The sequence below is a fragment of the Paramisgurnus dabryanus genome, chromosome 4 (genome assembly GCF_030506205.2).
Source record: "Paramisgurnus dabryanus chromosome 4, PD_genome_1.1, whole genome shotgun sequence".
In the NCBI taxonomy this organism is placed as follows: domain Eukaryota; kingdom Metazoa; phylum Chordata; class Actinopteri; order Cypriniformes; family Cobitidae; genus Paramisgurnus; species Paramisgurnus dabryanus.
The window spans coordinates 34,183,647-34,201,170 of NC_133340.1; the positions used below are offsets into that span (position 1 = coordinate 34,183,647).

Here is a 17,524-nt window from a genome sequence, read left to right on the forward strand (position 1 = left end):
AGGTGGCCGCAGTATTTAATTTGATGTGAAATAAAACAAGGCTGTGAGGGATCGATATTAGGCATGGGCCAGTGACCGGTTTCAAGGTATACCAAGGTTTTAAACAGTCAAGGTTTCAAAACCACTCAAATATTCTGTGATACTGTCTCTAAAGTAAGACCTGTGTTTATACAAAATTCATTACATCATTAAGTCATGTGATTGATTTGATGTTCATATTAAATATACATCAGAAAATATTATATATTTTTTGAAAGCATATTATAATTTATTTGAAAATAACACATTTTAGTGTTGCAATGTCAATACCACAACACTGTGAAACTGTGGTAAGGTTATCATACCGCCAGAATCTTATACCGGCTCATGCATAATAGACAATTTAGTACAAACAAAAAAAAATCTAAAATGGCTTATAAAAATAAATTAAACATGCAGTCCTTTAATTTTGCCTTTATCACCATCTCTGTTTGAAACATAACATTGCAAGTACTTGTTTACATGTACAGAAAAACGATTAACGTTTACTACGAAATCTGATCTGGTAGTTCAAATTGAAGAGCTCCGATGCAAAACCCTCTAAGTGTGCATTTCTTGTAAATTAGCATTTCTTATCAGACTGTATGCTTATTCCAACAAACCAGTATTTCTTAATGGCTTGAGGCCAGGATTAAGCAGATTTGAAGCGAAAGTATTTGGGTGATTCTCACGAAAACTTGGTCAAGCATGAAAATGTAAAAATTGCTTAAATTTACTTTTTTCCCACCAGACATTGAAAAACAAAGTCTGGAGTAAATGGGAACATTAATTTAAACAATTTTACTTATCATTTAACACTTTTTGTAACATAATTTAAAAAATTTGTCCTAAAAAATCTCATTACCGCAACAGTCAGAAAACATCAACACTGACATATTTTCAAAATGACATGACAAACCTGAAAGAACATAATTTGGAGATTGTGCACATGCATTTAAAATCAAAGTATTATGCTTCTATTAATTAAATTAAATTAAACATTTAATAAGCATCTGTTGCGGTAATGATAATCAAAATGTCGTGTAAGCATTCTGACAAGACAATATTTCAAATTAACTGTAAAAAAATGATCTTACCTGGTAGCCATCTTGAAGTAACTGGTCCATGTGCTTGGTCACTCAAAATCAAACTTTATTAAAATTCTGTATGTGTGCTTAAACTGTTCTCAAAAAGTGTTGCGGAGGATGAGAACATCAGGCATGGACACATAATTTTCATAATTTTTCTTCATTATTATTATACATGAATATTCAGTAAATATTTTTTCTGTCATCTAAAGTAGTCTAGCAAAACATCCATTTATTTTTTTTCGAAATATTTTTGTGTTGATTTGATTAAATTACAACATAACACATGTTCAAACACAGCCGGACACATTGCGGTAATGAGAATTTCAGCAGAAAATGAGATAAAATTGACAAATTATAAATTCTTATGTTGAAATCACACATTGTGCAAGGTAGAACACAGTATTGTTTTAATTCTGATGCTTTTTAATATTACTATATTACACATTTTATAGCTAAAATCATTAGTGCCGTGGTGTTTCAATGGTTTCGTGAGAATCACCGATTTGATGAACGCATAATACATGCAAAGATCATTCGGTTAAGATCATCTCATTTTTGACAAAGGCACCGTTTAGCGTTTTTTGGATCTGAGCTCATGAATTGTAAATCTTTATTATAAGCTTACCTTTTTTAATCATTTTGTTTTTGTTTATTTTTAATCATAAAAGTTACAAATTGCAGCTTTAAGATTCTACTAATGAACTTGACGTATATCCCTCACAGCCCTGTTTTTGTTCATTTCAACTTACAAAAGTCAACACTGCCTATATGGTCCATTGGTAGAAAGAAATGATGGCTTTGTAGATTTTTCTGCAAAAGCCTCTACCTCTGTCTTTAAACCTGCGGTCTTTGTGGCAAACAAGCTATACAACATATTGCTTTGTGTGAATGCAACTCGCAACGCAAGGCATGTCTTGTACGTGAAACTCTTTACAACGTGTCAAACCCAGGATCAGTTAATATTTTTGAAAGTGTGTGTGTAAGCCTACCTGATCTGTGCACCAGTACCATGTTGCAAGAATAGTTAAGCCCAGTGTCATGCCTGGCCAGGGTAAGTCTCCATGAACAGGGTCTCTGAACAGGTGCATGGCATCAGCTCTGGGCAGGTGACATGTAGTGTTTGGGATGATCTTCGATGGTATGGCTTTCAAATACACACTCTCCAGGTTATTGTAGCCTCCGATCTTATTAAATGCTGCAACATGTACAGAGAAACATATCAGATACATCTGCTCTTGTGATGGGTAAAATGTTGAGGCGTAGCATAAATGTTTCTTTTTTATAGTAGCTGTAAAATAATGTGGTTTACTTGGATTACAAAGAATGGAATGTATGTTTTGAGTTTAACAATTTAAAAATAAATATTTAAATCCTTCACTTCTTTGAACTATTTACTTTGTGTGTCACAGTGTTTATATTTTTTTTGTCTGTTGTCTACCTGTATGTGTACAGGTTATTATCAAGAAGGTTAAGATTCTGTAAATGGCATTAAAGGGATAGTTCACCCAAAATTTAAAAGTCTGTCTTATTTACTTACTCTCATGTTGTTACAAACCCGCATACATTTTTTTTGTACTTCTAAACACAAAAGAAGATTTTTTGAGAAATGTTCGTGGACCCCATTCACTTCCATTGTAGGAGAAAAGAATACCATTGAAGTAAATAGGGTCCACGAATTTGGTTTAGTTAGAAACATTTCTCAAAATATCTTCCTTTGTGTTCATCAGAACAAAGACATTTATACAGGTTTGTAACAACATGAGAGTAAGTAAATGATGACAGAGTTTTCAGTTTTGGTTGAACTATCCCTTTAAGGGGTTTTCTACATGGGTCAGTGAAATGCCATGCATATTTTTGTGTCTGTACTATAAAAATAACTTGATACATTATGACTTATCACATTTTGTTCTATAAAGTCTATTTAGTTTACATGCATTTTTAGTATTTTTTTTTTAATAATAAATACAAATTTTTGTTTTTATATCTCAGGCGCAACTTTCTGCATAAATTAGCAGTTTAGGACAACTGTTTAAAATGGTGTTTAAATTATTAAAAATTCAAAATACTTTTTATATTTGAAAAGTTTTCAATAAACAAATTTCCCAAATATCAGTAGTTGTTGGAATGTTAGGATAAATAAAACTATTGTCCAACAATTTGGATGTTCTCAAATGTCAAGGTAGTACAACCGCAATCATGGGCCTTTTATTAAGAAGTTAACAAGTATAAACAGTAAACATGATATCACATCATCCAGTAAACCCCAAGTGGTATTTTTGACTGAATGAAATGTTTGTAGATTCCTCGCAAATACTGATAAAATAGCCAATCTACAGTTTATGTGTCAGGTGGTACAACCAATAATAAAAAAATGCTATTTTATCAAACACATTTTATTGTATTTAAAAAGTATATTTATGAATTTGATATGAAAGACAAAAGTTATACTAGCTTCCAAGTAGAATTCTGTTAAATGTTAATTCATTGCTGATGTCAGGTGGTCCAACCAAATAGTTAAAGGGAACAACTGCTATGAATGCCTCTAAGAAATAAAAAAATAATAATAATTTGAATGGCTTATAATTTTAGTTCTAACAAATGCAAGCTAAGGTTGTCTCCTGTTCTGAAATGTATTGTTCTCAAATGTTAGTTTTTATAGTAAAGTTGTTTTAGACTTTTAAAATATTTTCACGATTATAATTTAAATGTTACATAAAATAAACCAGCAATAACAGGGATCGCATTAAAACTTATCGGGCAAATAGACAACCATTGGTTGTACCACCTGACTTGTTTGAATGGGGATATTAAAAATATTGGGAAAAAAGTCTGAAATGTACTGAAATATTGTTCAATAAACTTTTAAACCTTTTAAACACATTGTTCCCAACTGAAAAATATGCATTACATAAATTTGTAAGATTTTTTATATATACGTTTTTATGAGCTTGTTTTGTTATTGACTTAAAAACGAGTATTACTATGCAGATGTGAATAGCTCTATAGTAGGGGTGCATAACGATTAATCGTGACGAATCTATAGCAGAATAAATCTATAATATAAATTATACATAAATATACAAATGTATATACACATGTTAACATTTTTTAAATATATATATACATGCATGCATTTATCAATAAAAAGTTATTATACACAGTTCACACAATATGATGTAAACAAAAACTTTTATTCTGCTATAGATTAATCACGATTAATCTTTATGCATCCATACTCCATAGATAAATGCAGTGTTTCTATGCAAAATTTCCATCAGGCCTAGACCTATGTTATTCAGTAATATAGTTTATCAGGAAAAATCTTTGAGCTGATAATTTATTCTTAATGCAATCAATAAATAAAACAATAGATGGCGAGAGCTGCATTTGCATAAAATGGCAATGCTATTGATGTCAGGTAATGTATTAAATCCCGCTTTTGACAAATCAAGTAAATTATTATGAACTTCCACCTAATAAAAAAAAAACATACTGTTGTTAAACAATGATCATGCGTAATTTTTAAGATTGTTATTATTCCCCTATTCATAAAACTTCATTTATATTTTATCAGTAAATGTTCTGTTATAAAATACAAAACTAATTTTTTAAATTAAATAGTTAGATTTTTTAAAGTTTTTTAATAATTTAAATATAAAACATATTTTTTTATTAATTTAAATGTTCATTTTTTTTTTCATTTTTAAAAAAGTATCTAAAACATAATTAAGAACAACAATAAAGATCTTTAAATAACAATCAAGTTTATCTGTAATCCAATACTGTGATAAAACCGCATAAAAATCCTTAACATAAAAATGAATGCAGTCACATGCCCAGTCACAAGTAATAAATATAAGTTAACAAAGGTAATTTTATTGTAAAGTGTTTTATTGAATAAACTGTGTACATTTAACTGTGTGCCTGTCAAAGATCTCATTCAACAGTTAATGGCTGACTGTAGATGTGCCAGTAAGAGAAGACTTATTCTGACCTGTGATGGTGAGGATGACTGCTCCAATGATCATGACGAAGGTCTGAAGAGTATCGGTGTAGATTACAGCAGCCAAGCCGCCTAGAAAAACACAGGACTTAAAGAGGTATTGCTCAACTTTCTATTGAAGTTTAATAAGAAACGAGTCAAAGAGGATTGAATACGGTAAGATCAAAGTCAAATTAAGTAATTATGTGATTTTCCTACTATCAATCATTGTAGATCATAATTATTACTGCAGAAATTATCTGCTACCGAACCACCATTCTTCAATGAGAAAGTTTCCAAAAAGCAATGTAATGAAAGCTTTAATTCAATGCTTGAGGGTATGATGAAATCTTGACGCTTGTTTTCTGCGGTTTCCCGCTACCATCTGATCTTTTGTTTAGAATTGTTGCCAAATGTTGCTGCTCAATGTTAAAAAATGGGCTTTTGTTTAAAGTGAGTAATAAAGGAGACGACAATATAGGCAGTGTTGAAGTTTGGTGAAAATATTAAAAGTTACTTTCTTTCTCTAAATATTTAAATTATAGAAATAGCCCAAAATGAATGCATTTGTATCAAATACTGGTTTGTAAGGGCCAGTTCATCCTAAAATGTACATTTTCACTTACACAACTTCATATTATGCCCAAATCTGTGTGAAAGTCTTATGATTATATTTATGACCCTGGACCAAATTATCTATAAAAGGATTTTCTTGAATGCCAAAACTTTCCAAATATTTTGTAAATTGACTGCCTAAACTAAGAGGCTGTTTACACTTGGCATTAACATGCGTTTTCGTCGATCGAATCAGAAGTGGACGACGTTAATGCCAGGTGTAAACGGTGTTCAAACCGTTTTGAGCTCGTCCACTTTCGACCACTTTCAACCACATCCAGAGGTAGTCGAAACCACTTTCGATCGGATCGCTTTGGAGTTGCGGAACGCAAATGTGGTTGAATGTGTTCGAACAGCCACACGCGACCACCTTCTCTCCGCCCATTTATCTAATCTGAGGTATTAAACACAAGTTTTACGTCTTTTTTTACTTCTGGCGTGAACATACGGTGAACAGCGCTATTTTTAGCCTTTCATTGATAAAACTAAAGCGTCTGATCTCCGTAGTTTCATTTTGAAAGCGTGTGAAAGTTGCGCGATCCTATTTCATCAATTGCGCTGAAAATTCAGAGAAAGCTCTAACATGTACTCGTAAAAAACAATGTGCAGCATGTTTACTTGCTAAACAAGCAGTGGACTCCGACATAATATTAGTTTGCTTCCATATAAACTCATAATTACTCCCGCTCGGGTTTGAATGACAGCAGAGAGACTCGCCCACCGTCTCACAGACCACCCCCTCACAGTATTCAGGACAGAAGCTGTCAAAAGTGGACAAAAGAGACGGATTTAAATACCAGGTGTAAACGTAATGTGTCTCTCTCGTCCACTTGTGATCCGATCGATGAAAACACATCTTAATACCAAGTGTAAACACCCCCTAAATATCCAAACTTTTTTGTGAGTGGATGCAGTTGCTAAGGACTTTATTTAGACAAATTTAAACGTGATTTCTCTCAGTATTAAGATTTATTTGCACCCTCAGATTCCCGATTTACAAATAGTTGCATCTTGGCCAAATATTGTCATATCCTAGCAAACCGAACATCAATGAAAAGCTTATTAATCAGCTTTCAGATGATGTATAAATCTCAATTTTTAGAAAATGAACTCTTATTTTGTTGTCCAGCAGGTTGTATTACAACCTGATCTCATGGAAATTCATATGTATTTTACGAGAATTTGTTCGAATTGAATCTTCAGAAAACGTACACTTACTAGAAAAACCGTAATGATACCCCAACTCTTACCCCCCCCCCCCAAATCCAACAAATGAATTTTGTCTTATTCGTACAAATTAACCAATGCATAAAATATGTATGAATTGCTATGATATTGTGTTGTATATTACAGTGAATGAAAACATGATGCAGACGCACAAATACAAACCTGCAATCGTGTAGAGTGCCGTTACCACTAACATGAGTACAGTGGAGAGGTAAAGATTCCAACCCAAACAAACCTGGACAAACAGAGCTCCTGAATACAGGTCTGTCTGCAAACAGACAAACACATACACATTACCCACAGAATAAAATGTTATGCTCAGTGTTTGCCCTTTCATTGCTCAGCGGACCAAATCGAGTTATATTTCAGTCATGTATACTCTTAAAGGGGTCATTTTTCATGTTTAACTCTTTTAATTGGGTCCCCAGTGCTTCTATCAACCTAGAAAATGTGTAGAAGATCAACCCAGTAACTTTTGGTAAACCATTCTCTGCAAGCATGTGAAAAATAGGTCATTGAATTGTGGCTCCCTTGTGATGTCAGAAGGGGATAATACCACCCCATAATCTGCACTATCCAACCACGCACTGCCCTTTAGTGCAGACTGCAGAGATCAGCTCATTTGCATGTTAAAGAACACACCCAAAACAGCACATTTTTGCTCACACCTACAAAGTGGCAATTTTAACATGTTACAATAAATGATCTATATTGTATTTTGAGCTAAACCTTCACATTTGTACTTTGGGTACACAAAAGATTTATTTGACATCTTAAAAAGTCTTGTGAAATGTCCCCTTTGAGTCTCAGTTTTTTTTTTTTTTTTCTTAACAAATGCAATGCAATTACAGGACTAAAAGGTATTGTGGCAAACATACAATTATTTAAGGTAATAAAGCTGCTAAATGAGGTTCTTTGCAATGATGCCTACAATAACTTTTTGGTTCTTTTTTGGGCATGATGAAGATTAAATCAATGTGAAATAAATCAAACTTTGGTGCTGCTTATCTCATAATTAGATCATGAGACCTTTGGATTTCACAGACAGAGTCACATTTTGTTCTGCTACAAAATGTTATGTGTAGGTTTTCTGATTTAAAGGTCCCGTGTTAAAGGATCTCTACGAAATCAAGCATTGCCGGGTTTCCCAAAAGCATCGTAAGGTTAAGTAGATCGTAACGAATCATCTTAGATTTACGGGCCGTTTCCCAAAAGCTTCGTAACTTAAGTAGCACTTGAAAATCATCGTAGATCTACGAGTGCTCTGGAGTAATCGTTCAATCATAAGTGCATCGTAAGACAGCAGAGTTACAAGGACACCTGCAGGACAACCAGCAAATTGCACTCCTGCAATAACGATAATGTTTTAAATGTAGGCTATATTTATTTATTGGGGTTTTCTTTGTTTATTTGTTTAAATTACTTTAATATAATATATTTCAAATTCAAACGAGAAATCAAATTTAAATGACTAAACATAAATTAATAAAGAAGGAAAACGTATTTGGTACAATTTTGCTAAAAGTTGGTACTTGCAGATTGATAAATGGTTCCTATAATTGCTGCTATAATTCATCTAGGCTACAGTTAAAAAAAATGTTTTGAAGGGTATGGCATCTGATTAAAGAAACCAATTAAATATTTAGGGTACAATGCAATAATCCATAATAATAAATAAACATAGATAATAAACAACTAATAATAATAATCTAAACTATAATATAAAATGCAGAAGGCATTTTGCAGTGGGACGAGTCTTAACTAAATAAGGATTGAAAAGTCATTGAACAATAATAAAAAATATTATAAAAAATATTAGTGCACATCGGCCAAAGATCATTAGCCTAAACAAGCTTCTGCTACAAATTCGAGTCATTCTATTGGTTTCAGCACTTGACAAACGGATATCGACTCGTAAAGGGCTCGTTATAGTCGTGCGTAGGTCCTGTGGCGTAGCCGCGACGGCGTAGGTTCCGCGTCGGTTTTCATTTATACTTTTGCGTCGTCCTCCGCGTCGACGTGCAAACACACCCGCAAACCGCTGGTAGGCAGTATCCACGTGTGTAACCACAGTAGCAGCGAGACCATCAGAGAAGAAGAAGCTTGGCAAGTTAACCCACAAACGAAGAAGAAATAGCGTCTTGTTGTGTATAATTTGAGAAGACCAGCAATGATGAATGTAAATAAACAGCGACTTTTGTTGTAGTTTGAGTTAAATCACTCCTCAACTTGGGTCATCATTGTTTTCACCGTCACAAACAGAAATACCTATGAGGCAGTTTTTTTTACCTGACGGGAGGGGTTCTGGTGGACCAATCACAGCGCTTGCGGTCCGCGTAGATACATAGCCACGGCAAAGAACCTATGCACGACTATAAAGCGCGCTTAAGTAGCACTTAATACCGAGCTGCAAGTGATCGCTGTACGTGCATCTTTGGGAAACGCACGTTAATGAACAACGAATGTTCGTTAAGTAGCTCGTAGAAAGCGCTCTTAAGTTTAATCGTTATCGGTAAACCCAGCCCAGACCATCAGAGATCCTTTTTAGGAACCTTCAAGAGTGTTGCTCATTTTGGTATTGGACACATTACAGGGAGAAATGTTTGTTCCTATTAAAAATGAGATTTTTTGAATGCAGATTTTGGTATCGTCAAATCTGAGCGCAGTTTGCAAAGTTAATGGCGCTTTTCCATTGCATAGTACCCCACGGTTTTCTTGTGCGTTTTGTTAAAAAACTACTATTTTTTTTACAAGATATGAGTTGCTACAACTTAATAAAATAAAGTTGACATCTTTCAACTATATTTTATGTTACAACATCTTCAGTAAAGATAAATAATAGTATGTAAAATAATTTTTTTTACAGTTCATGTGTGCAGGTGCGTTGTTTTGCTTTACAAAGTTGCATCGCCATCTACTGGCCTGGCACGCATAATACAGCACCTTTAGTCATCTTCGTAAAATCATCCGCGTAAACTCAGATCTTTGTGACAGCATTGTCATGATATGTTGATTAAACAAAAAGTAAGGCAGCAAAGAATTTTTTACTGTGTACACATGCCGCATAAATTGTTTCCTGTTTATGATTGAAAACGTTGACATGTAAACGGACGCTCAAGGCTGTTCACTTTACGTGTACACGAGTGTCAGCTTACAATGTGCGTCATGCATATTTTGTCATCTGAATAGTATGCACATATACCCGCATCGCTGGATTTTTGACACAATTTCATCTTCTTCCCGTAATTACTTTACTGCAATTGGGGGTAAATTTACAAGGTAGTCTATGAAAAAATGCATAAACAAAATGGACCGGAAAGTGAGCACGCTATTGATGATCGATCACCCCTTTAGATGTACTAAATTGCTCCTTAGAACGAACCCCTGTAGGCCAGGAGAGGTTTTGTGGTGCGTTCGACTGTAAAAAAAAAAATTCTTGGTTGCTGGGGCGCTTCCATACGATTGCTAGGGTGGTTTTGGCTGGTTTTTCGTGCATTGCTATTTGGTTGCCAGGCATTCGGGTGGTTGCTAAGGTGTTCTGGAAGACGTCACTATAAATAAAACAAATTCCTATGTCTCTATCATATTCAAGTCCCTTAATATGACTCAGATCCCCTCTTTAATTTAAGAATAGTAGTAACAGACTAGAGATCGACCGATATATCTGTTTTCCAATATTTTCCCCGATATTTGAGCATTTTCCGATGATCGGATATCTGTTTTGTAATATCGGATTGACCGATAAACAAGAAAATTGCGCGCTGGACGCATCTGAGGAGAGGAGCTCACAGCAGCAGCAGCAGCGTGCACAGCAAATATGACAGCGGAGTGACGCGACTTTATTAAAAGGACTTTCAGTATACTTACTTTGCATATGAGGCATTTATAGCACAGCTTATTTGTGCATTAATGTATGTTATACAGCTTATTTGTGCATTAATGTATGTTATGTTAAATAAGTTGATATATTAAAAGCAATGTATGCAGCTTGTCCAAGAATAGAGACGAACTCACAGAGTCCACTGGCTGATCCATAAAATCCGGTCCCAATAACGACGTAGCTTTGCATGAATAAAACAGCCATGAATTAATGCTTTGTGGAATTAAAAACGCTAAATTAAATTCGTTTTTCTGTTATTTATGCTTATCATTAGCATCGTAAAATCACGTTCATATTGCTGATCACTTACCGGAGGCTAAAGCACATCTACCACTTTTAACAAGATTTACCCTATTAACATTTACCAGATAAACATTATTTTGCTAAAATATCTAAATAAATGTCTGTGGATATTAATTAATTATTTATTACCTCCGCAAGCGGTCACAGTTAAATACAGTTAATGCGGGAGTAAATGCATAGATAAACAGCGCTGTCTACAGCCTCTTCATAAGCTAAAACAACTAAATATTAATTATTCTGAAATCAAATAATGTTACCAGTTAAGAAATTTGATGATATATAAGCCGTTTTGTTTGTTACTTTCCTGAATGTAGTATTCCAGTCAGTGATATTATTTGTAAAATCTCTTTGCTAACTACTGGTTGGACTGCTGAAGGCTACAGGTTGCTGGTCAAAACAACGATATTATATCCCAAAAAAGGTACTTAATCCACCTGTTTTACTCTATAAACTATGTATAACAAGCAGCCAACTCCGCTATACTTTTCTCTCTCTCCCGCTCTGTTACCTGAAAACCGCTGCGCGAACTTTGGATCAGTCCATTTCTGACAAAATGATAGGGGTGTTTGGAATAGTCCATGTATTGGGAATATATTTTCTACATTATTCATTAAATTAATATTATTCTTCACTCTTTCAGACCCTTCTATTTAGGACTTTGTATGCAAAGAGGGAGTGATTGTGATGATGATTATTATTATAAGGGTTTGTTCAGTTCAGTAGTGTAGTAATTATTATGTCAAAAACAGAAGTATAACAGTAAATAAAAATCGGTTCAGCATATCGGTTATCGGGCACATAAGCCTCCAAATATTTGTTATCGGCATCGGTTTGAAAAAATGAGTATCGGTCGATCTCTATAACAGACCTCTTTTTAACATGCAAGCTGCAAGTAGAGTTTGTTCAACGTGAGTTACCTCTCAAAGTTTTGTACTTATAATTGATCAATCGTCTAACTTCAAATAAAATTGATTCTTGTCCTAGCATGCCGCACTAACAAGGGTGTGTGAGCTCCGGTCATAAATGGACGCGTGTCTGTGTGTGTGTTTTTTCAGTGAGAAACAGATGTTGAAACTGAGCTAAACACTTTCTTTCACAACTTGGCATTCCTTGGAAACAGAAACATGCAAGCTATGTGAAAAGACATGTTGAGTGAAGCCTTAAATCAGATTTATGCTTTATAGTTTTTGGTTTCTCTGTATGAATGATAAAATAAGCATCATACGTGTAATGTGTGTGTGTGTGTGTGTGTGTGTGTGTGTGTGTGTGTGTGTGTGTGTGTGTGTTTACATGCTTACTGAAATCTTAGTAAACACCGACAACATCAAACTAAGAGCTGACAAGTACATGCGAATCCTTTCTCCTCCAAACCTCCGACCCAAATATTCTGGCATGGTGACAATCTGAAAGATAGGGAGAGAGGAACTGCAGAGGGAATGCCACGATCTATGCAAATTATTAGGCAAATGGGAGAAAGTGGGGCATGCGATGTGTTTGTGTAAGTTTATGTTATACGGAGGGCAGGATTAAACAAATAACGCATAAGTATGGTGGTAAGAATTATGACTATGTGGTTTATATGCATAAGACTCACCCCAGAAGAGACATAAACTGGGACAAAGATCCAGGCAAGAGCCAAGAGGACATAAGTTGCCTAATGGTCAGAGAGATACACATCCATTTGTTAATCAGTATCTTTCTTTTGATTTCCAGTAAAAAAATCCAGTGATTCCAGTTATGTGCACGAGAAGCAGATTTGGATGTACAAAGTGCAGTGTAAGTGAGCCTTTAAATTTTTTGAATGCCATTGCATTAGATAGCAAAATGTAAAACAATCTGCTAACAAATAATGCTAGATGTTTCGAGATCTTTGTAGTTGTAGTGAACATATGGAATAAACACAGGTGTAGTTTATTACATTAACTTTAGATATGTTAAATTAAAAAATCTGACAAACGGGTGTCTAAATAATTTGTCTTTATCTAAATATGCTATCTTTAAAATAAATGTGACTTGGTTGGATATTTTGTCATCTCATGCAATAACATAAAGTAAGTGTGACCTTTGTGTCCCAATTCTTTTTGCAGATTTTTTTTTATCAAATTTTTGTCTGAATTTATTAAAGTGTATGCAAGTAAAAAGTGCATTTTTGTTATATTTGCATTTTTTGTTTTACTTGCATACATCTCACTAAATTCCAAATAAAGGTGAAACAATCTGGCAATAGTACCAGACAAAATTTCCTCCATTTTAAAGATTATTTTCAAATGCAATTCGTTTTTCATGTGAATCTCTTCTTGTTTTATGATTTGCACTGGAAACAAGACAAAGATACGCTGCACATATTTAAGGTCCTCTGGCGCCCCCTAGTGCTCATACTGATGACTAACTTTACAAGTAGTGACACACAAGTATTTCAAGTATTTTTTGCACCTAATAAAAATTGCAAAGTTAAAGAAGAAGCTTAATGATAAGACTCACATTCCATTCAAACCCGGCCACAGCGATTCCCCCCGCAGCTCCTGTACCAGCCAGACCAATGAATAATCCTGAACCTTCACTGCTGGCAAACAGAGATGCCCCGATCTGCACCCATTCACATTAGACATTAGTGCAATCCTCAATATAGACTCTCACAAGATATAACTAAAATAACTATAACATTAACAACTCCAATTACAAGTGTTTTATGCATTACCAATAGCTAAAACACCTGATTAAAGCCAGCAGTCTGGTTTGTCTAAATCTGACCCTCTGGTTGAAAAAACCTAGCATTTTAAAGTGAAACAGAAAATGCAAAAGGCTTTGTGATCATTTTTGCATTTTTTCAGATAATATACATATTTAACATACTCGCATACATTCATACCTAAAATATATAATTTTTTAATATATTTATGCTAGGAAATTGATAAGAAATCTTCACATTTATACATTGATTGAATAGATTCATAGAATTTTGAAAAAAAAACTGTCATGGAATTATTGCATTTTGTAGAAAAAAATATTCGTTTTTATAATAAATCTTTGAAAATCAAGTTATGGATTATAATTTTTTATGTTTTTATAACCTAAAGATGTGAAAGTTTGTAACAGAAAATAGTGGTTTTCATCTTGTCACTTTCTTGGTATAGAAAACACGTTTTTACAAAAATTTGTCAAAATGGATTTATTCCGTTTTGGAACCAAACTCTTCATATATACATATATATATATATATATATATATATATATATATATGGCTGAGATACATTTATTTGAAATTCTGGAATCTGAGGGTGCAAAAAAAATCTAAATATTGAGAACATCATCTTTAAAGTTGACCAAATGAAGTCCTTAACAACACACATTACTAATAGTATATACATTTTTTATATATTTACGCTAGGAAATTGATAAGAAATCTTCATGGAACATAATCTTTACTTAATATTGATGTTTTTGGCATTAAAAATTTATAATTTTGACCTAATGTATTATTAGCCATTACTACAAATATTCTTGTGTGATTTATGACTTATGTGATCCAGGGTCACATATTAAGTTCATGTTTAGTTACTTTATATCACTTGGCTAAATGTGTCTGTTAGGTTCCCGCCAAAGCACATTCTATTAAAATTCTCAATTGTAAATATTTATTTATTGCATTTTTTTATATTACACTCCTAGAAAGGATGTGTTAAATTTTACACACCTTTTTGTGTTAAGCTTTAAAACACATTATGTGTTATTTGTGTTAATTTTGTGTTAAAATAAAACACAGTTGTGTTAAAAGTAACATAAAATGTGTTGTTTCAATAATAACACAGAGCTGGGTGGATTCTGGGGCCACGCATTTAGTGTGTTGTCCCAGAATCAACACTAATGTGTTGTTTTTAACACATCCGTTCAAAGAATGTAGCTTGGCTTCTATTATCAACATTTTAAATAATGATAAATATATCAACAAGTGAAATAAAATAGAATCAACAAGTAAAACAAAAACATTTTTGGTTTTATACATTGTGGTATCCCTTGCTAACAAAAAGCTTGGAGACCCCTGGTTTAAAAAATGCTGGCTTGTTTCAACTCATGGTTAGGTCAAATATGGGCCTGCTGGATAAAACGAACTTAAACAGTTTAGTTTATCTGACCTAACCTAGCATTTTTAGAGTGCAGTATTTTATAAGTACACTATATAAATACACTAAGTGCACATATTGTAAAAAAAAAAGAGTGTAACCAAAACAGTGATTTTTAACATAAAAGTAGTATTTAGATCACTATTAAAACAGATTAGTATAAAAATAAATACAATTCTAGTAAGTTCAGGAACATTTACTTAGTCAATTAACCAGTGTTTACTAGGTCAGTGAGCATTCATTACCGTAAGTGCTGTTCAAATGTTTGTCTGATTTGCACTTACCGGCCACCAAGCCATGTCCCTGCCAGCCAGGAAATATCCGCTCAGTGTATTTCTGCTAACTCTGCAAGATGACTAAAACACACACGGCATATCATCCAAAACTCTTAGTTTTACTAACAACTTAGTATAGAGTGAAATGGTACATAATACTTCTCATTTCCTTTACCAATCATTATATGATTCTTACATGTTAAAATAAATATTTAAAGTTGTACTATGTTTTAAAAAAAAATAAAAGTTAAAACTATTACAATAATTTCTTTTTTTTAAAGATTAACATAGATAATCAATACCCCCCCCACACACACACTCACTTATACACACACACACACACACAGGCCTCACCCATATCCCAACTCCAATGTTCAATAAGAAATACGCCCCGATCACGATGATATCAGATACGCTGAACGACTGGGAAATTGCGAAAAATTTGGTGGTGGAGTTGGACGCCATGTCCTGCCTTCACGTACGCTACACGCAGACTAAGACAACAGGACAGGGAGGGATGAGAAGACACAGAGCGTTCTGGTCAGTCAGCTCGGTGTGTGAATTGATGATTAAACACATCAGTTTAATGAAGCAAACTTGCACCTACGTAAAAACAACAGGGCAGATGAGAGACTTCCCTTGCTTGTAGTTTCAAACACTTACAAACACACACACACACCTGCCTGCACAACCGAACACACGACTGAACACACACACTTATAATCAGAGAGCGCACAGATGTGTTAGCTGACAAACCTAATGCGACTAAGGGAGTCTAAAAAACATCCATGGACACACTTAAAGTGAATCATTTACTTAAACACACACTGGTGCTACCTATTAACACGCACACACACACGCACTAACCATTAGCATCAATCTTACACATGGACATAAGTATACTCACTACCTATAACTTAAGTGTTAACTAAGGTCACTGTCGCATCAGCTGTACCTTATTTGATCAAAGTATGAAAGATGTGGTTGCAACTTCATTTCATTGGATTTCGAAATAAGCCCAAGTAGTTAATTAGTAAATGAAACGGTTTACAGTTTATTTATTTTAATGTATATTGTAAAAAAAACAAGTGTAGTTCTAATGCTTATCATGCTACTATTAACTAAGTTTTAAGAATTCCATGATTGAATGAATAAATGAATGAATAATTGATTCTGCTGATCCAATCTTTCTCACATACTTTCTACTTTATTACTGTATCATTAAGCCCTGGGAGTCTTAAACCAATACATTACTGTTAAAAAGTTTAAGGTTAGTTCATTGAAATGTTTCTTCAAAATCTTTTGAAGTATGACTGTGAGCCAGAAAGCAGACGACTCCGGTCCGAATCCACGCCGAAGTCAGCAGCTCCGGTGCAGATTCGGCCCAGAGTCGTCTGGTGTAAACATAGGAACGTTTTTTTATGGCACTAAGTAACATAATTTTGTAAAGTTAGGGCTCTTACAGTGTAATATATCAAAAAATATGCTTTCCTTGCAAAATTTCAACAAGAACAGTTCACGTGGCAGGAGTGATTTCTTTCTCTCTGACATTCATCCATGAAGATGTGTTGTGACATGCTGTTGATTGACACACTGACATCTAGTGGATTTTTTTGGCATAACATAGCTCAACCAAATAGTACAGTGGTTCCTAAACTTTTTCAGCGTGCGGCCCCCCTTGTGTACGGTGCATTCCTTCGCGCCCCCCCCCCAAAGAAAATGTGTGACAAAAAAACTGTTCTAAAAGTCAACATTTTAATAAAAAAACATTAAATTGTACAAAAAAGAAGTGCTTTTGGTTAGTAGCCTTATTTTTTAGGTTTAATTACACAGAATTCATGATAAATGAATGTAATTCATAAAATGTCATAAAACTGGGGCCCCCTGGCACCATCTCGCGGCCCCAAGTTTGAAAACCACTGAAATAGTAGAGATGGCTCAATCAGAGTTAAGTTAGGTACTCTTCTCAATAAAATATAGGGACCACTGATGCGCACGGGTCAATAAACAAC

The 17,524-nt window shown here is 34.0% G+C and overlaps 1 protein-coding gene across 1 annotated transcript in view; it reads right to left on the reverse strand.

Annotated features, from left to right (window-relative positions):
* Positions 1 to 17,189, reverse strand: part of slc5a10 (solute carrier family 5 member 10) — a 47,879-nt gene extending 30,690 nt beyond the window's left edge. The window contains exons 1-8 of the mRNA XM_065254303.1: positions 15,867 to 17,189; positions 15,522 to 15,593; positions 13,598 to 13,702; positions 12,711 to 12,770; positions 12,415 to 12,519; positions 7,096 to 7,201; positions 5,104 to 5,184; positions 2,099 to 2,304 (exon numbers count right to left, since the gene is read on the reverse strand). Coding sequence (XP_065110375.1) covers positions 2,099 to 2,304; positions 5,104 to 5,184; positions 7,096 to 7,201; positions 12,415 to 12,519; positions 12,711 to 12,770; positions 13,598 to 13,702; positions 15,522 to 15,593; positions 15,867 to 15,977 — 846 coding nt within the window. The 5' untranslated portion in view covers positions 15,978 to 17,189. The remainder of the gene's footprint in view (positions 1 to 2,098; positions 2,305 to 5,103; positions 5,185 to 7,095; positions 7,202 to 12,414; positions 12,520 to 12,710; positions 12,771 to 13,597; positions 13,703 to 15,521; positions 15,594 to 15,866) is intronic.
* Positions 17,190 to 17,524: the final 335 nt, after the last annotated feature.